The sequence below is a fragment of the Anabrus simplex genome, chromosome 2, assembly GCF_040414725.1.
Source record: "Anabrus simplex isolate iqAnaSimp1 chromosome 2, ASM4041472v1, whole genome shotgun sequence".
Taxonomy (NCBI): domain Eukaryota; kingdom Metazoa; phylum Arthropoda; class Insecta; order Orthoptera; family Tettigoniidae; genus Anabrus; species Anabrus simplex.
The window spans coordinates 874,898,683-874,920,326 of record NC_090266.1 but is presented as its reverse complement, the minus strand read 5'-3'; the positions used below and the strand labels follow the sequence as shown (position 1 = coordinate 874,920,326).

Below are 21,644 nucleotides of genomic sequence, written 5' to 3'. Positions count from 1 at the left end.
CAGAAACCAAATAAATTGTCACTGAAGGCTACAATGGGAGGCATAAAACAATGGATGATAGTGTGTTAAAACACTCCGTTTTTATTTGTCTTCTGATTTCGTAATTGTGTGTACTCACCATCGTACGTGATGATGATGACGATGGTGACAGGTGGATTAGTGGACCTAACTGCTTACTCACGTATTTATTTATTTATAAAAATTATGAGACACTCGTAAACTGTTATAAATCACCTGCCACACGTTAGCGTAGAACAAAACACACTGTCAAATAAATGTAGGATTCTGTAAGAACTTTAAATGTACGTTATTTGTTTTCTTGTTTCCCATGTTCAAAAGTGAATTATCCTCTATTGTAATTACTCGCCATCATTTATTTTATTAAAGGAATAAACAGAGGTCGTTTGTCATAAATTCCCGAATTTACCGCAGCGAGGTTGTCGGCTGACAAAAGCAAGAACTGTTTAAATGTTTTAAAAACAGCCGACGTGGATACATGGCTAAGAACGACTGGAATACCATTACGTGTGCACTTTTGCTGCAAGCTGAGTACGAACACTTACATAATAGCACAGTATAGTTCAGATCACGAGCCACGTGTAGTTGGAGTGCGGAAGTAGTAGACAGCACACCCCCAACTTCAAGATGTAGCACGCACCGTGCGCCGACAACAACCTCGCCAGTGCCCAGCCACTGCGCGTCTGAGCTGGGTCTCACTCTCCGGCCTCTCGTTGGCTGCTTCCCACCATCTCAAATATCTCGATCCGCCCAAAGGCCAACAAGAGAGCAGCTGCCCCCACCCCCTCGTCGGTTTCTCCTCCCCCCTGGTGGCACTTGGACAGCTGATGATTCACTATAAAAGACAGCAAGGACAAGGAAGGTGCGTGTTAGTAAGAATCTGCACTGGCTCGCTGATAAGATGTTGGTAGAGCGTGGCTTGTTGTGGGTTTGGCGCGAGGTAGTGGGCAGCGCAGACCTGTGTTGGACTCTCGTAGTGTTTCTCGCTGTGCTGGTGACCGTCAGATTCGCGCAGAAATTCCACGAACTGCGAGCCCTTCCTCCAGGACCATGGGGAATCCCACTCATCGGCTATCTGCCTTTCCTCAAGGGCGACACTCATCTTCACTTCAAGGAGCTGGCTAGGAAGTACGGGTCCATGTTCAGCACGAGACTTGGAAATCAGCTGATCGTAGTCCTTAGTGATCACAAGATGATACGGGAGGCCTTCAGGCGGGAAGAATTCACCGGCCGTCCACATACCGAGTTCACCAATATTCTGGGTGGATATGGTGAGTGACAGATTTTTATTTATTTATTTAACGTAAATTAAAATTCATCGCCTGTTTTATTTGCAAGTTGTGGGCTTCCTGTAAATTTTCCTAGTTGCTTGGGTGTCACTGACCGTGTGCTGTATGATACAATCTGGTTGGTATGGTTGTTACATAGCCCAGCTATTGATGAGTCAGTCTGAATTGTAACTGCTTGAATGTGTGAGGACAGTACTGTTAACCAATCATGTTAAAGCTAATAACTTCAGAATTTAATTCGAGGTCTTCTGGTTCGAAATCCAGATCACTTGCAAATGTTTCAGTATGTTGTCTTAGGTTCAGTAAGTTATTGGACAGGAAGAACAGCTTCAAAAGAACTTTGCAAGTAGTGTTGAAGAAACGTAGTTGAGTATCATTCGAACTTCAAAATGTAGTTGATAAAGAGACTTCCGCTTATGGTATTAAAGTTAAAGTGAGTACTAAAATGCTAGCCACTAAACTTTAATGCCAAGTGCTCGAGGCCAGACTGAATACAATCTGTGTGGTCAATATAGGCTACTATTAATGAATATACAGTAAGAGTGAAGGAATATCCCTAGAGTTAGAAATGGACACATTTTTAATTCACAATATTGTTTATTTTTTATCCGGTCGAACCTTGATTAAAAATGCATTTTGACTGTTAGGAGTGCGAAGTGTTTAATTTCGAATACAGTAGATGTATCTTCTTTGATTTGTTTATATATTTCCGAATATTGCATTATTTCTTTGGTTTATTTACATACTACTAATGTTGCCCTTCCTGCAATGATAATTTAATAGAAGGCCATTGTACTTGAATATTTTTCCCCTCACCCCGTCACTTAACAATCCCCTCTCCCAACTTACAACTGTCAATGGTTCTGTAATGGCACGGTAACGTCCAGTTTAATTGTGACATTAGAGCACATTCCAGAAATCAGCACGAATTTCTTAGAGGAGTACAAGTAGCTTTCAACCAGCTTGACACATGAAAATAATAACAATAATGTTTGTTACGAGAACCCGAAAAGCCTGTAGGCCTACTCTTGTTGCCCTGCTCGCAACTTCACTTACATTCTCGTAGACATCAACTCAGTTTTAGTTCCCTCGTATGCAGCATTTTCTTTCTTCTCTTCTTTCTTAGGTACTGCTTCTTTTTTTGTCCATTCCAAATTATGTTCGGCTTACCAGCCTTCATAGCCGATTTCTATGAATTTTCACATAAGAATGTTCAGTTTCAAAAATCTTTTAAATTTGCCGTAGGCCTACATTTCTGCATGCATTCTAATGAACTGTTGTTGTGTACTGAATATTGACCTATGTTTAGAGCGGGATCTATCGTAACCTAACGGAATTTGGAATTGGGATTTTTTTTTTTTTTTACAATTTGCTTTACGTCGTGCCAAAATTGGTAGGTCTTTTGGCGACGGTGTGATAGGAAAGGGCTAGGAGTGGGAAGGAAGGAAACAGCCGTGGCCTTAAATAAGGTACATCCCCAGCATTTGCCTGGTGTAAAATGGGAAACCACGGAAAACCATCTTCAGGGCTGCTGACAGTGGGGTTCGAACCCACTATCTCCCGAATGCAAGCTCTCTGCTGCGAGACCCTAATCTCGCGGCCAACTCGCTCGGTTGAACTGGGAATAGACACACCGGAAATTGAAATCATATATTTCCGTGCTAACTTATTTAACCCCCTTTTGAATAACCATCGTTTCATGTCCTACAAAGTATGTGCTAATATTCTTGTAGTTTGCTCATATTGCTGTCAGTCTACGTGTTTAACATTCCTTCAGTTAATAACAACATGTTTTTGATTTTGAGTTCCACTAACTACTTTTACGGTTTTGAATTGTGTCCCTCAGGAGTAGGCCTACTATTACGCCACCAGCAGTAAGTCTACCAATAGGAGGTTGGCGTATTTCAGCACCTTCAAATACCTATACACAGTTTTGGTAGAGCGAGGTGTGATACGATATTTGTTCTAGTTTAGCTTTATTTTGCTCGTTGATATAGGATACAGAAGAAAGGACTAGGATTCGGTAGGAAGCGAACATGGCTTTAATTAATGTACAGTCCCAGCATTTGCCTGGTGCGAAAATGGGAAACCACGGAAAAGCATTATCAGGGCTGTTGACAGCTGGGTTCGAATCCAGCATCTCCCAAACGCAAGCTCACAGCTGCCTGACGCGAACCGCGTAGCCAACTCACTCGGTCCTCCGGACTGCGCCGGGATCGAACTCGCCATCTTCAGCTGGACTCAGATACTCAGTCCGACATTATTATTATCATTATTGCTATTATTATTGCAGTAAGCATTTCTCGGTATACGTTCGACTTCATGTAGTGTAAGATACTTGGTTTCTTGCTCAACGACCCTGTGTACCCATTCAACTTGCTAAACTAATCCCTGCACTGGTATTTGTACCGTAGCTTATTTGTAATTAGTTGGTGACAGGATTACGAAAGAAAAGCCGTGGCCTGTATTTTAAGTACCATCCCGATATTGAAGCTGAAGAGTAGGCCTACAATATATCGCAGAGAGGGATGGCCAAGAGTGAGGTTTTGACCTAAGATAATTCATCTCGCCTGTAAATGCTTCATTATTCGGTAGAACGTGGTCTGATACTTAAGATACTAGTTAAAGCTTTACTTTGACCGTTGAAATAAATAAAAGAGTTGCTGTCAATGTGCCGGCCCCGTGGTGCGGGGATAGCTTACCTGCCTCTTACACGAAGGCCCCGGGTTCGATTACCGGCCAGGTCAGGGATTTTTACCTGAACCTGAGGGCTGGTTCGAGGTCCACTCAGCCTATGTGATTAGAATTGAGGAGCTATCTGACGGTAAGATAGCGGCCCAGGTCTAGAAAGCCAAGAATAACGGCCGAGAAGATTCGTCGTGCTGACCACACGACACCTCGTAATCTGCAGCCCTTCGGGCTGTGCGGGGGGGGGGTGCTGTCAATGCCGGATGTATAATATTTGGAACCCCCCTGCCAAATTAATTAAAAAAACCTCCACATAGACTACTGAAGGAAAATTCTGTCAAACGATGGAAATATAAAATAACTAGGCTTGTTTTGCTTGATTATTCAGTATTTATGTTCATATTTTAATCTCAGATAAGGATTCCTCTAAAATTAGTAAACATTAACAATTGCCTACCTACAACAACAATAATAGGTAGGGCATAGACTACATACATGTAGGGCCTATACTGGGTTCAGAAAGCATTTCTTGTTGGATCTTTTGATTTCTGAAGGCTGCAATCATCGTCACGTATCTTAGCTTATGTAAACCTACTTGTTTCAGTCATACTGAGTACGCTTACTTGCATGAAATTTCATGGAAGAGGAATTGTTTTAAAATATGCTATTTGTTCGGTGCGTCGACCTAGAAAGATCTTTTGCCCCTACTTGCACCATATGTGTAAATTTCAGAAGTGTAAAGCGTTGAATGTGAGGAAAGGAACATTAAGGACTACACAGGGATATTAACCATTTACAATTAATAACCCCTGACCCGGCCGGGAATCGAACCCGGGGCTGCCGGGTGACAGGCGGACGCATTGCCCCCTACACCGTGGTGCTGGACATGGAAGGGAAATAAAGAAAATACTGCACAACATACTGAAGTGCCGGGCTGAGTGGCTCGGACGGTTGAGGTGCTGGCCTTCTGACCCCAGCTTGGCAGGTTCGATCCTGGCTCAGTCCGGTGGTATTTGAAGGTGCTCAAATACGCCAGTCTCGTGTCGGTAAATTTATTGGCACGTAAAAGAACTCCTGTGGGACTAAATTCCGGCACCTCGGTGTTTCCTACCCTGTTGATCTGGAGAGAAAATTGAATGTGAGGCAAAACAATCGATATAAACTCCAGAATGACCAACCTACCAGCTGCCGTTCGGAAAGAAATGTCCTAAAAATTAGTAAATATCAAAACTCGAAGCTAACCAAGAACAGGCGATATTAACCCATACAAAATCCCTAAGCGTATGGATCTCTAGGTGCCTCCCCTAGTTTTGCTGTCCATAGATCCGGGCCTGTTGTTCTTCAAGGAAAAGCAGAACAGCTAGACACTTTTTATACATCCTGCATCTTGGCTATTCCTCCAGTGATCCACATGGGATTGAGCAATGCTGAGCAACTGCCTGTTTTTTCTTCTCTATTAAGTGGCAATGGCAATGACTGGCCAATCGTTAAATGAGCTCAAGTGCAATGGCCTCACCTTCATAGCCGTGCGTACCAAGACATATAAACTGAGATGACCACAGGCTAAGATGAGAGGCTTTGTCTGCCACCGTGATCTAGGGGTTAATATTGCAGGAATTTTTTTACAATTGCCTTTACATCGTACCGGCACAGATAGGTCGTATGGCGACGATATGATAGGAAAGGGCTAGGAGTGGGAAGGAAGGGTCCGTGGCCCTGTTTAATGTACAGTTCCGGCATTTGCCTGGTGTGAAAATGGTAATCCACGGAATACCATCTTCAGGGCTGTAGACAGTTGGGTTCGAATCCACTAACTCCCGAATGCAAGCTCACAGTTACACGCCCCTAACTGCAAGGCCAGCTCACTAGGTGAACAGAGAAGTGGTTCAAATCATACTTACCACGATACTAGAAGTGTTCTTCCTTGGTTTCGCGCTTTACCACCAGGGAAATGTCAAGATGATAACTTCTCGATTCTACCCCGAGTTATTTTGAAATACACAGTAGGCTATAGTACAGGCATCATATCAACAGAGATTTCTGCAGACACATTTAGGCCTGCGCATGACTGATCATTGGAATATACCGAGCCACTTTACATGAGGTAACAGCAGTAACAGCAACAAGCGCCTCTATCCTAGCCCATGGTGATAACCTGAAGTTGTAGCCTAAGCCAATATCACTGTGAGACAACCCAGTGACATACGCATACAAACTACATTCACATATAAGTAAGCAGACCTCACTTCTCAGCATTCTTGATCCTATTGCCGTACCGAGCTCGATAGCTGCAGTCGCTTAAGTGCGGCCAGTATCCAGTAATCGGGAGATAGTGGGTTCGAGTCTCACTGTCGGCAGCCTTGAAGATGGTTTTCCGTGGTTTCCCATTTTCACACCAGGCAAATGCCGGGGCTGTACCATAATTAAGGCCACGGCCGCTTCCTTCCAACTCCTAGGCCTTTCCTATCCCGTCGTCGCCATAAGACCTATCTGTGTCAGTACGACGTAAAGCAAATAGCAAAAAAAAAAAAAAATCCTATTGCCACTTTCTAGTGGAATAGGCCTACATGTGGTGGCGGCGAGGAGGGGGGAGGATTCTTCTTCGTTTGATATTTCTCTAATTGCTAATTGACATAAAAGACGCAAAGACGATGAAATTTTATCTCAGAAATGATTTTCAACAGGCCAATAAAATTACTGATACATATATTTCGCACTCGTAAATGCCACCGAATTCTATCAGCGTCTGACCCAATCTAGGAACAGAAGGCGAGTGTCCGATACATGTATGACACAGACGGAATAGAATAATAATAAGAAGAAGAAGAAGGAAAAGAAAAAGCTAGCTGAATGGCTCAGTCGGAAGAGCATTAGTCTTGTGTGACAACTGACGTGTTAAATCGTGGCTCAGTCTGGTGTCGTTTGAAAGAGCTCAAATACGATAGGCTCGTGTCGATATATTGACAGACAAATAAAGGAACTGCGAGTATGGCTCCTTGGCTGAATGATAAACGTAGAGGCCTTTGTTTCAGAGAGTCCCTGGTTCGATTTCATTTTAGACGGGATTTTCAGCCGGCCAATAAATCTACGGATGCAAATACCGCCGCATTCCATTGGGATCCAACCCAATCACAGCTCCGTGACTCGAACTGCGTAGCCACCCACTCGTCCCTTTGTACCACCACAGAAATAGATACGCAATAGTGAAGAATTCCTCCTTATATATTTTGGCGTCAGGAAGGGCAAACAGCCGTGAAACAGGGACGGGTTAACATGTATGACTCACTTCGTACGCTCGACCCCGCCAAGGTGTGGGAAAAGCGGAAGAATATTTTTTTGGGATAAAATTCCAGCACCTCGGTGTCTCTGAAATCGTAGTACTTAGAGGAACGTAAATATCAGTAACATTGATATTATTATTTTCATTATTACTGAAATAATGGTGGTATACTTTCCCAGTAGCATAACTCTTAAATGTCATCCCTTGGGAGTTCGTTTGCATACCAGTTGACACAATATTGTTACATGCTAACAACCTCAGCTGTCGTCAGTTTTTTTAATGGCGTGTGGCCTGGTGCATGTCTTTCGATTTGACGCCGTATAGGCGACCTGCAGGTCTGTGAGAATGGGGCCCTACCTACGATGAAATCAAATGCTGAAAACGTCACAAACGCCATAGGAATTAACTAGTGAAAGTTAAAATCCCCGACCTGACCGGGAATCGAACCCAGGACCCCTTGAACCAAAGGCCAGCATGCTATCCATTTAGCCATCGAGTCGGACAGCTGTCATTAGTGAGAGATGGGATGGAACCCGTATTCTTGGGTCAGAATGCCACCAAGTCATATCTGGCACTGGTCCAATGAATTGACACTCCTTGACCCTTGTACGGTAGCGTGCCTGTCTCTTACCTAGAGGCTCCGGGTTCGATTCTCAGCCAGGGCAGGTTACCCGAAGGCTGGTTTGAAATCCACTCATTCTACGTGAGAACAATTCGAGGAACTATTTGACCATGAGATAGTGGCCTTGGTCTAGAAAGCAAAGAGTAATGGCCAAAAGGATTTGTCACACTGACCACATTTCACCTCGTAATCTGTATGCCTTCGGGATGAGTAACTGTTGTTTGGTAGGCCAAGGCCCGTCCGGTCTGTAGCGCCAGGGTTGGTTGCTTGATTGGCTCGCGTACGCAACGCAAACCTGCTGAAATGTAAGATGAAACCCGCAGTAAGTGGACATCCTTCAGGTCGATTTGATATGAAACTCGTCGTGTTTCCCTTTCGGTAAGTCCAGAGATCCATGAGACAACTTGTAATAATGTGTGGAACATGTTGTCTATGTTTAATCATAATATTTCCGTATAAGTAGTTCCCAGGGGTATTTTCGTGACGCTAACAGTAGGCGAGTCATCAAGTGACTCTGGTATTTATAGTCGTAATGAAACACTCTACTAGGGGATTGTCTTACCGCAGACGCTTACAGTGTCGTGATAAGCCACGCTGAGGTAACCACACGGGCTCAGTGGCAATACATATGCTGAACGGTTAATGTGGTCGTTCCTGCGTTTAATTCCCTTGTAATTGGCTGATGGACAGGAGTTATTATTCAGTACGTGGTGAAGTGGGCAAATATTTTTTATTTGCTTGCTCTTTAGCATTCTAAATATTTCTTGGAATATCTATCACGATAATAACAGTAATAGTTGTTACTATTTTCTTCCTCTGTGGTGTAGTTCGATTCCCGGCTGTGCCACAAAATTTGAAAAGTGGTATGAGGGCTGGAACGGGGAGCCTCGGAAGGTCATCTGAGTAAATGGGGGTTCAATTCCCTTATTAGCCACCCTCGAAGTGGTTTTCTCCTCCAGGAAAATACCGGGATGGTACCTAACTTACGGCTACGGCAGCTTCCTTCCCTATCCATTCCAATCTTCCAATCCCCTCCCCCCCCCCCACCACAAGGCCCCAGTTCAGCGTAGCAGGTGAGACCGCCTGGGCGAGGTACTGGTCTTCCTCCCCAGTTGTATTCGCCGACGCAAAGTCCCGCGCTCCAGGACACTGCCCTTGAGGCGGTAGGAGTGGGGTTCCTCACTGAGTCCGAGGGAAAAACCAAACATGGAGGGTAAACTGATTAAGAAAGAAAGTTTTCACTATTTAATAAATAGTAGTGTTGTGGTTTTTACGTCCCACTAACTACTTTTACGGTTTCCGGTGACGCCCAGGTGCCGGAATTTTGTCCTGCGGGAGTTCTTTAATGTTCCAGGAAATCTACCGATAGAAGACTGGCGTATTTGAGCACCTTCACTAGCCTGAGCCGGGATTCAACCCGACAACTTGAGTTCAGAAAGCCAGCACTCAATACCGTCTGACCTACTGAAACTGGCCGACACATACATTTTTGGGCTAATGAACTCGACGGTAGATTTGTTGAAACAGTAATCACTATACAAATTATATTTAGTTTTACATACGTGATAACAGAATTGAATAATTTTATTTTGGGTAGCCTATCCGTGTTGATGAGGCGGCAGTCTTTTTTCAATTTGCTTTACGACGCACCGACACAGATAAGTCTTATGGCGACGATAGGAAAGGGCTAGGAGTGGGAAGAAAGCGGTCGTGGATTAATTGAGGTACAGCCCCATCATTTGCCGCGTGTGTAACATGGGAAATCACGGAAAGTATCTTCAGGACTGCCAACAGCAGGGGTCGAACCCACTATCTCCCAAATGCAAGCTCACAGCTACGCGACTCTAACCGTACGGCCAACTCTCGGAATCTCTTAAGATCGATAGTAGCTGAAAGGATGTTTAATGGTTGCTATTATTATTATTATTATTATTATTATTATTATTATTATTATTATTATTATTATTATTAGGAACAGGAGTATTAATGGTGATGATGATGGTGGTATATAGTGTATTCATTCGAAGCTAGCAGAACTTGCTGAATTCATTTTTCTGGGATGGAACTGAAGAAGTCACGACATATCCAGGGTCGTAGAAGAGTGTTGTACATACACGGCACTATTATAATAATTGTGGATTAAATTGCGAACCCGGATCGTGGAAGATCGCATAAGTAGAAAAACATTCATTTATGTCCTCCGTGTTCATGGTGACCTTTCGTGGTAACCTACAGTATATTACTGCTGTCGCACTTATATGAATGTGGAATTAGAACGGCTTCTTGGTGGCTAGGCATTACCTACGACAACTAATACAACAAATATTATCTACGACGACTAATACAATAAAATAACATTTACGAATTCGTTTGACACTCTTCCTCCTTCTGAGGAGCTCTGGTTTCATCCAATTTGCTATTATTAACTTACATACATACATACATACATACATACATATATACATACATACATACATACATACATACATACATACATACATACATACATACATACATACATACATGCATACAAAATCATTATAGGCCCTTATGCCTTTCACCGTTCAGTCTTCAAGCCTTTGTTAATTTACTTAACGCCGCCACAATCCCCTGTTTGTAGCTAGTTCTGTGATCTCATTTAGTTCTATGCCTCTTATCGTTAAATAATTAGACACTTAGTCTAATCATCGCCGTCTTCGTCTCCCTCTACTTCTCTTACCCTCAATGGCCGAGTCCAGTATTTTCTCAGGTAACCTACCATCCTCCATTCGCCTCACATGACTCCACCACCAAAGCCGGTTTATGCCTACAGCCTACATGATTACAATTGAGGACCTGTTGACGGTGAGATAGCGGCCCGGGTCTAGAAAGCCAAGAATAACGGCCGTGAGGATTCGTCGTGCTGACCAAACGACACCTCGTAACCTGCAGGTCTTCGGGCTGAACAACGGTCGCTTGGTAGGCCTTGGCCCTTCGGGGCTGTTGCACCACGGGGTTTGGTTTGGTTTATATTTGTTACTTCTAATATATGAATTTGATATCTTAATTCCACACAACTTTCTTTCTTTCTTTCTTTCTTTCTTTCTTCCTTAATCCGTTTGCACTCCAGGGCTGGTTATTTCCTTTCACTCAGCGAGGGATCCCACCTCGACCGCCTCAAGGGCAGTGTCCTGTAGCGTGAGACTTTGGGTCCGGGGATACAAATGTGGAGGAAGAACATTACCCCGCCCACGCGTCTCACCTGCTATGCTGTACAGAGGCCTTGTGGGGGATGGGAAGATTGGAACAGATAGACAAGGAAGAGGGAGGGAAGCGGCCGTGGTGTTAAGTTAGGTACAATCCCCTGGAGGAGAAGTGAGAAACCACGGAACACCAATTCAAGGATGGCTGAGAAGGGAGTCAAACTGACCGCAACCCCCACCCCTACTTAGTTGACCTTCCGAGGCTGAGTGGACCCCGTTCCAGTCCTCAAACTACTTTTAAAATTTCATGGCAGAGCCGGGAATCGAACCCGGGCCTTCGTGGGTGGAAGGCAATCACACTAACCACTACAACACAGAGGCGGCCACTCGACTTTCACTCCCGCAAAGCAAAGTTGGTCTGGAAACAGACCAGTGTAAAGATAGTGTCGTCCGGGAGCTGTCTTCCTTCTTACAGAATAATGTTGATCACACCTGCAAACTCACTGCACTAGCTTTGCTGCACGGGTTTTCATCCACCTTACTCTCAACCAGTGATCGCACCCTCCCTTCCAAAATTTCAGTGAATACTTTGCCTGGTATACTGATCAGTGAAATCTCGATAGTTGTTGCAATCTTTCTTGTTCCCTTGCATTTAGACAGGTGCAATCACTGCTTTCGTCCATTCAGAAGGTACCTTACTAACATTCCATGCTAATTTCATTACTCTGTAAAGCCATTGCGTCCATGCCTTCCCACTGTATTTCGCCATTTGAGTTCTGATTTCATCTGTTCCTGCTGATTTATAACATTCTTCTTCTTCTGATTGTTATTGATTTCCTAGTTTATTTGGGTTAACATTCGCTGCAGATTCGGCCCAGTTTAACGACCAGATCCCCTCCTTACGCCAACTCTCTGTGGAGAAATATATTCACTATTGCATGTTTTTGTGATGTTCAGTAGTATCGTGTGCTGTAGGCTATGTGTATGAAGAGAAGTCTATGAAGTCGGACACAAACAACCATTAGATCAGTTGGGTAGCAGGTTAGACGCCCCACGTTCTGTACTCAAGGTTGTCATTTTCTAAGAGTGCTGAAATGCGAGAGATCTGGGTCAGCAGGTTTACTGCTACGTTGAAAAGCCTCTTTACATAGCATGATTCCGGCACTCTGGAGTTTCTTATGACAGATGAAATGATGGCTTTTAGTGCCGGGAGTGTCCGAGGACATATACGGCCTGCCACGTGCAGGTCTTTGGATTTGACGCCGTAGGCGACCTGCGCGTCATGATGAGGATGAAATGATGATGAAGACGACACGTACACCTAGCCCCCGTGCCAGCGAAATTAACCAATGACTGTTAAATTTCTCGATCATGCCGGGAATCGAACCCGAGTCCCCTGTGACAAGAGGCCAACACGCTAACCATTTAGCCATGGAGTCTTATGACAGCTTATGGGTAGTAACACATGTTACAGTTGTTGCGCTTTATTTGAAAAGTACAGGAGAGGTAGCGCCAACGTAAATGTGGCAGGCAGAAAGATTACAAGACAAAGCTGTCACATCGGAAATGTACTTATGTGAGTAAATTAGGAGAAAAGGGTTAACATTATCTAAACTTGTATCGTATAGCATATGGTACTGAAATGAAGAGCTCCGAATCTCACAATGTTTCTTAATTTTCATTGGAAACTATCATGGATTTTATGATCGTTGTGCAAGATGAATTATGATAATAATAATAATAATAATAATAATAATAATAATAATAATAATAAATACAGCAATATTATTTGCTTCAACCTCGCTGACTTCTACTGCAATGGTAGTTAACATTCTAGATACCCATTCGGTTGGCCCAAGTTCTATCTCGTCTGATACTTTTGGAGAATGGGGTGTATCCAGTGTCGTGAGGACAATTGAGAAGGGGCGTTGTTGTAAGGTCACTCTTTTTATTTTACTAGGCTTGGTTACCGTGAACACTGCGATGGTTGCAGCATGCAGACTACGGACACTTTCTTCGCTGCCGTAGCCCCAGTTAATTACAACTTACGTGCACTAGTTCAGACGCCACCACTGCACAGGTTACCAGACAGTCATTTCATGCACTAAGTACCACCATGTCCCAAGGTCCTGAAATACAAGCAACAAAAAGTGCATTCAGTCTCCCGAAAGTTCTCTAACTAGCTTTAACGTTACCGAGACGACTGGAGAGAAAGTTAATAACTAGGAACTGTATATTGTAAGTTTAAGCAACAAGCAATGGATTGAACAGTTCTCGATTTCGTTATGTACGAGGAAAACAGGCCTCTCCATCTTCTTGTCTCCATTATTTGTAAAAATTCATCGTACATTTATTAGCATACGGTACAGAGTTTACTTGCTCATAGCGATGTACGGTAGATAGGCTTACTAGTGTTTTCGTATCTTCCCTGCTAGGTGCGGGAAGCAATGATACGGAATTGTTCTGCTTGGAAGTTAACGTTAAGTAATGTGCCGAATGCCATTTGGAGACTAATAACTTACAGTCTGTAAACATACTCAGCGTGAGTAACCGTGGATGCAGCTTCCTGGAGCTGATAACATCTAAGTTACCGTGTGTTTAACGTAGAACCGTGAGGTTTTTCGTGTGTCAAAACTAATGCATTTTAAATAAACTTAGGAATTACCTCAAAAAGAAAACATTTATTAACACCTGAAAAAGTATGATTGAACTAAAAACAGAATGACATTCTTCGTTCTTGAAAAACATTACACCAGATTTAATCGAACCACACTTTTATTATTATTATTATTATTATTATTATTATTATTATTATTATTATTATTAAGAATTGATGAATGTTTGAACAAGTGTAAAAACATTTATGTTAAAATTCTATGTAGCCTACACCTTCTTATTCATTGTTGAAATGTTGGAATGTTGAAAGAGTTAATGAGGTACTCGGCTCTCTCCGCACTGATCCAACTAGGACTGCGCTGAAGCACTAAAAATAACCAAAATAAAAACCAACCAAATTTCAAAACTCAAAGCTCAATTCTAAAAACCACCAAGATCAAAATCAAAATGGTAATCAAATTTAAGAAAAGACATCCATCTTCAGTGCTACCGACAGAGGCACTCGAACCCATTATCTCCCGAATGTAAGTTCACACATTCGTGACCGAAACCGTATAGTCTACTCGCTCGGTTAAAGCTAAGTATTAATAACAAAACTATTTTTAAAAGGACTAATACAAAACGAAAAAAAAAAAAAAACAATTCTAACACGACTGAGAAAGGTTATGATCTACACTGGACCCATGTGCAAGCACATACATGATTTTTACTGTTTCGAAACTGTTGATGACTCATGAGGGAAAATATCCTCTGAGTGCTTAAGTCATCATCTTATGGTCGGACAGCACAGGACTGTACCCGTCGCTAGTAACATGTTAGCCCTCCCAACATCGAATTCTTACATAGTTTTGTTTAGTCCTAAAAATACCTTACCGGTACTAGATATTTCCAACCCTCGTGTCATACACTGGTGTTTGTAATCGCAGTGGATATACTGTAGAACATTATTTAAGTACCAATATGGCAAAGTTTTACCCTACGAGTTGGCCACGCGTTTCGGTCTGTGTAGCTGTATGCTCATGTTTGGGAGATGGTGGCTACGAATCCCATCATTGGCATCCTTGAACATGGTTTCCTGTTATTTTACCATTTTCGCATCAGGCAAATATTGGTACTGTACCTTTAGCTAAGGTTACGGCCCCTCCCTTACCAGTCCTAGCTCTTCACCATCCCACCGTCGTCGAAAGAGTTAGAGCGACGTTTTTCTCGGCGCATGGCCTCCGGAGAAGCCTGATGGAGGTCTTTCGAAACAACACCTGTAGGTGACCTGCGTGTCTATGAGGATGGGTCCCTAACTTTGGTGAATTCTAATGTTAAAGTCGGCACACAGACCCAGCCCTCGATCTAGGGGTATTAAGCAATTAAGGTTAAAAATCCTCGACGCAGCTGAGAACTCCTGGGACCAAAGGCCCGCACACTAACCGTTTAGATATGGTGCTGGTCAGAGCGACGTTGGAAAGCAAACCAACATAACCTACTATACTAAATTTTGCCCAAACAAGGGCAGGAAGCTAGAGTAGTACTCACACTGTCTTTCTACCTGTGTTTTTACTTACTTTGTCGATGAGTAGGTATATTTACTTCCAGTGTGTGAAATGCTGTATTGATTGGTCAAGTCGAAGTTATAACTATATCTGTCTTAAAGGCGAAGCTGTTTCCATAACTGTCCTTTTATGAAGTAGGCCTAAAAGTATTTTGGCCTGCCGCAAGTGATAATTTATTAACGCATTGAAGATTTCCGCGGAGCGCCGCGCTTTGAGTGGGTGGATAACGCGACGGTACAGCAGCCACTTGGACGATTCTGAATAGCCTTTCGATAGACTATAGTAGGCCGTACTGCAGGACTGAATAATAACTGGAAAGACTTTGAGAGGTTATTTTATTTTCGTTTCTTTTGATTATAACCGCACTTAGCTAGTCAGTTAACAATTAATTTAACAACCATGGCATTTGCTCTTTGAAGTAGTCTTCTTTGCTGGTTCAGTGCTTGGAACATGTCTGTGATAAGTCTCCTAGCCAAGATCTTTTTGTATACAGACTATATTTAGTAATGAAGCTGTGGCGTTTTTAATAATGTGAAGTAGTTTTCATTAAAATGGGGGTAGGATTTAAACAGGTGGGTTCTTTTCTTATACGTCACACCAACACGGACAGTTCTTATGACAACGATGGGAAGGACTGGACGAAGATTAGGCAGGATGTCACCGTGGTCTTAACTGAGATACAACACCAGGATTTGCTTGGTGCGAAAATAGGAAACCACGGAAAACTAGCTTCAGGGCTGCTGACAGTGGGTGTCGAACCCACTATTTCCCGAATGCGAGCCAACATCTGCGTGACCCAAGTTGCGTAGCCAACTTACTCTGTTTAAATAATTGTTACCGAACTTGAAATAAGATTCTTTCCCTCTTATTCTTTGTCCCAGGGCCGATGACCTAGATGTTAGGTCCTGTAAAATAACGATCATCAGCATTAGAGATGGTTGATCTGAGCATTTCAAAAACAAAGATATTCACATTTTAAAATGTAAATTTAACATTTTCTATCATTAGTAATGTTATCATTTAGCATTTTGTAGCATTTTAAGTTGAACGTAATGTGTTTAATGGAGAATTTGGTGTACAAATATCAACGTGTCAACTGCTGGATTTTCTAGATTTTACAACTTAAATTCAGGAAAATAATGAAAGGAATACATGAACTGGAAGTGCAAATGTGAACATTAACAAGCATGTAAAGTGATTTGGAACTACTTACTCATAAAATATACGTTTATGCATTTAAGAATGTATTCAAGGCAATTTTTATAAATTCCTCTATTGAAAGTTAAATACAAATTATTTCAATTTTCATCGCTGTTCAGATGGTGACTTTATCTAAAAATATCTAGGTATAAGTGTTGCAGAAGCAGCCAATATGTTACAATCATGTCGAAATAGCTCCTACGCCAGTGGCAGAACCTGGTAATTGCGTTGAGAACTCCAGGTAACAGTAGGCCTAGAGATAACAAAGATGAAAGCTGCTAAATCACATTCCTATGCTATTCATAGAAGGTAACAAGAAAAATACATGGAGAGGTTATTAAACTACTTGAAGGAAAGACAGACAGTGTGCCAGTCTTCTGCTTTGAAGTCAATTAAAATTGTAGTACAGACAGCTCATACACTCATCATGACTATTTTCTTCTTATACACGAGAGTGTATCATGTCTGTCTCCTTGGCAGAATAGTCAGCGTACTGGCCTTCGGTTCAGAGCGCGCGGGGTTCGATTCCCAGCCGGGCCGAGGATTTTAACTATGTATGGTTAATTCCTCTTGCTCAGGGGCTGGGTCTTTGTGTTTGTCTTGCTACAGTTCTCTTCACCTACGTACAACAAATCACACTATTAACCACCCGAGAAAGACGCAATAGTAAATACATCAACATAGGTTTGGTGACGGGAAGACATCCGGCCGTAAAACTGGCCAAATCCATGAGAAGTGTCAATACTAATTAACTGGGAAACGGCCAGGAAGAAAACGCGTAAATGTCTCATAAAAAATGTAATGTTGCTCTTATTTCTTGGAAAAACGTGCATTTCGCATTTTATCGCGGATTAAAAAAACGTAATGATAAAATCTACTATCTCAAATCATCTCTTTCATGGACCTTGTTTTTTAAATAATCATATGACTGCTCGAGACCAAAAATGTGCTTCAGTCTCGCCTAGAAGGCCGTGGGTGTGATTCCTCATCGTCTGGTCTAGGCATTAAGAACTAGACTATTACTTCAGAAACTGGATGTCTAGAAGATCACTCCGCCTAGAAAATAAATCAGTGCTTGTTTAATTGCTGGGGGTAGAAGCGGGTGGACATTGCCTTGATTTCTCCATCCCATATAATGCTTTATCTTCCACTGTTATCGGTCCTTTGCGTAAATGGTTTTGTGCTCACTTCTGATTTCACAGGTCGGACACTCTAAGAACACAAAACAAGCATCTCTTGAATCATCAAGTTTTATGGCAGTTTTCCTCGGATCACGTAGCATTAACTTTAAAAATGAACATGTCTAGCTTAGTTTCTACGTAAATCTACTGACTATACAACTCATTCCATATTCGTACTCATGAGCTACTGGTTTGTGAGAAGAAACACAGATCTAGCTTTATTGTGTGGGTGTTGGATTGGCGCAGCAATCTTTAATACACAGTTATGATGAGGTAATATGGAAATGCAATTACAGGAGAAAGTGTCTAGACTTCAACCTTCGATTACTATGTAGAAGCGCAGTGGACATATTCATCTGTTTATTGGATCAGACTATTGTCTAATAATCCCGACTTTCTCTCGTAATTCCAGTAGGCCTATGGTATATCAACGGTGAGGTTTAACGTGAAAGGACGAGTGTAGGGAATGGAGAAGAAAAACAGATTTTGCGTCTGATCTTAAGTAACTTTTGTGTTTGTACTTCATAGTTAGTGCTGTTCCACGAATAAGCCTCAGGTTGGTGCCGCAACTCATTAGCTATTTACTTGGTGCCAGGAGACTTTTACGAATGTGAAAGTAAGCGTCGTTAAAGGCTAAATACAGGAATTAACGTGATTTCTCACTGATATAAATGCGGGTTAATTCTGTGTTTGGCTTAGTTATGAGGCAAAGGTCCACAGAACGATGGTAATCAGGCTATTCAAGCCAGAGAAATCACCCTACCACACCCGAGTTCGATTAAAAATAGCTAGTGGAATGGATACTTTTATCTAGAACAGACTAAGACATTTTCTCTTATTTTCACGTTTTCATATTTAACTAGTCAACAACACAGGAATTAATCGATTCCAGAAATATTTACTGACTACATATATTCAGGTAACATGGGCCTACCTTGAAAGGTATTGTTTTGATCTCCAGCTTGTGTGTGTATGTATTATTTGGTTATGTGCTTGGAGGAAAAATCTCCATTAGAAACCAAGGCGGTACTAAGAGACAAAGCTGAAGCCGGAGCCCAGTTCCTTTCCTTATCTAGCACTGCCTCCAGCAACTAATCGTCTTAAGTGCTGATATTTTTGTTCCCAGGCATTATCAACAGCGATGGACGACTATGGAAGGACCAACGACGCTTCCTTCATGAACGACTTCGCCAGTTCGGCATGAAATATATAGGTGTTGGCAAGGAGCACATGGAGTCGCGTATTATGGTGAGTAACTTACTACCAAGTTCTAGTCAGTTTACTACCAAGTTCTCGTTATCTTTCGGCACTAGTCATATGGAATACGATCGTGAAAAGTCTGTAACATCTTCCGCAGTCGTTATGTTATAATAGGCAGCAACCTCAGAGGAATAACTCATGAATTGAGTTATATAATATAACAAACAAAACCATGCGCAAGTTAATTGTTGTATGTTGATATTAATGTAGACTACAAAAGCAATGTAAATAGGTTGTTCCTGTATGTTTCTAATTGTTCCACTACCCAGCATGGCATATCTGACAATTTTCATAGACACCTCTTAATTAAAAGTAATGTTCTCTTGCATTTCACGGCCCAATGTCAGACAGAGGCATTCAATTTGTAGTAAAAATTCGGATTTTTCTTAAAATTTTTCAAATCATGTACGAGAAAAATGGTTACTTTTGTGTTCGGATTCTCGCCTTAGCTTATCCTACTCCTCTCTACCTGACTGTGAGTAGATACTCAGACACTCCTTTCCTGTTCGTTATGATATGAATATCCAAATGCAAAAGGCTGGAACTAGACCCACTGGAATCATGAGCCCTTAAAATACTAACTTTTATTCATATTAATGTTCCTGAAACGGTTCTTTAACATTTGAAAATAGATATCCACTCATTACGAACAGTGACCACTACTGCAGATCAGATGATAGGTGGATCCAGGTGCCATCGATGAATCCACACTAAGGGTCTTCCGCCGCTAGTTTCATATTTCATTCCGGCACATTTCATTCAATATAGTACCACTTTTCCATCCTGGCTTTCTTATTTCATCCTAGTTCCAAATTACTTTAAATTACTAGTTATTTCATACACTACAGCAACACAGCCAACAATCAACTCATTTTCCAGCCTCTTTATAGCAAGCAATGGCTACTCAAACGGAGATCAATGCTAGGTATTGTGGCCATGCTTAACACCTACTTGTATTCCATTCCTTTGAGATACTACAAACATAACCGAGTCTCTTAGGTATTATCATCAACGGCTGGTAGCTAAAGTAAATTCGTCTCCTGGGATCTTCCGAGGTGATGCAGCTCTTTCCAGCCTCCATTCCAATCTTAAATCTCTCACAGGGTCGAGAATTGAACCCAGGACTCCGAGGACTGCAGCTAATAGCACTAACCGTTACAGTATTGAGATGGGCTGCTAGTGGTTGTAACCCACCATGTTAAGTAGACCATTTTCATAGACATGACGAAGTTTCCTATTAATTACTCGAAGAAAATTGGGTTTTAATTACTTCTCAACGTTTGCACACGCCGTCTCCTATTCTAGTGTCATGAAATACATGAATATTAAGTCATTGGTAACTAGAACTTAATGTGCATTTGGTCCACGTAGCTGTCAGCTTGCATTTGGGAGACAGTGGTTTCGAACCCCACTGTCGGCAGCCCTGAAGATGTTTTTTCATGGTTTCCCATTTTCACACCAGGTATATACCTGGGTTGTACCTGGTTGCAATGGGCAGTTGCCTACCGGGGCCCCTGATCTTGTCACATCAGTGAGTATATAATATACTTTCCATAGTTTGTCCCAGCACGAAGCACATTTCCACCGGTTCTTCGACTTGTAATAAAGACGTCTTATAGACTGTGTCGACCGTTTCTTGTAACAAACTTTTCTAAGATATCAATGATCCGGTCACAACTTTACAGAAACTCTTGTGCACAATTCTAAGGCCAGGAATTCGAATCTTGTCGTTGAGCTCTAAGAAATTGATTAGTTTCATCCATTTGAACTTTTAAATACTGTACTTGGCTGATACTGCACGTACAGTACAGGACTGTATCAGATATTGAGGTTGATTTTCAAATTTCAGACCCAATTTAATTTAAGTTACACGTGTACAGGCATTACAGTAATACAGCTTGTAAGAAATCTACGTAGCCAGGTCATGCCTAGTGCGTCTGCCTCTTACCGAAAGGCCCAGGGTTCGACTGTCAGCCAGGTTAGGGATTTTTACTTGGATCTGAGTGCTGGCTCGAGGTCCATTCAGTCTACGTGAGAACGATAGAGGAGCTATCTGACGGTGAGTGGCCTCGGTCTATAAAGTAAAGATTAAAGGCCGAGAGGATTCGTTGCAATGACCACGCGTCACCACGTAATTGTCCATCTCTATGGCTAAATGGTTAGCGTGGTGGCCTTTGGTCACAGGCGTCCCGGGTTCGATTCACGGAAGGGTCGGAAATTTTAACCATCATTGGTTAATTCCGCTGGCACAGGGGCTGGGTGTACAGTATGTGTCATCGTCATCATCATTTCAACCTCATCACGACGCGCAGGTCTCCTATGGGAGTCAAATCAAAGACCTGAACCTGTCGAGCTGAACATGTTGTTGGACACTTCCGGCACTAAAAGCCATACGCTATTTTATTTTCACCTCATAATCTGCGGGTCTTCGGGCTGAGCAGCGGTCGCTTTGCGGGCCAAGCCCCACGAGGGCTGTCAGCGTCTTGGGATTTACTCACACATGTACGTATACTTAGTGCAAGAAGATAATATTAAAATATCTTTAAATTCGTGTATTTCTACGCGTTAGTCCCGGGGTCGGTGAAATGTCCATAATTCGTAAATTAATAAATAGTTGCATAGGAGCAACTAAGGTAATAAAAAAAAATTATTGTCTGTTTCACGTATATTCTAATTGTCCTCAGAGACGCTGAATGGTCAGAATTTTGTTCTGAAAATCGTTCCTTTATGTGCCATTATTAACATATTCTCTAATTTCTCTTCC

The 21,644-nt window shown here is 42.2% G+C and overlaps 1 protein-coding gene across 1 annotated transcript in view; it reads left to right on the top strand.

Annotated features, from left to right (window-relative positions):
- Window positions 1-822: 822 nt before the first annotated feature.
- Window positions 823-21,644, top strand: part of Cyp18a1 (Cytochrome P450 18a1) — a 32,600-nt gene continuing 11,778 nt past the window's right edge. The window contains exons 1-2 of the mRNA XM_067139511.2: window positions 823-1,289; window positions 18,747-18,868. Coding sequence (XP_066995612.2) covers window positions 920-1,289; window positions 18,747-18,868 — 492 coding nt within the window. The 5' untranslated portion in view covers window positions 823-919. The remainder of the gene's footprint in view (window positions 1,290-18,746; window positions 18,869-21,644) is intronic.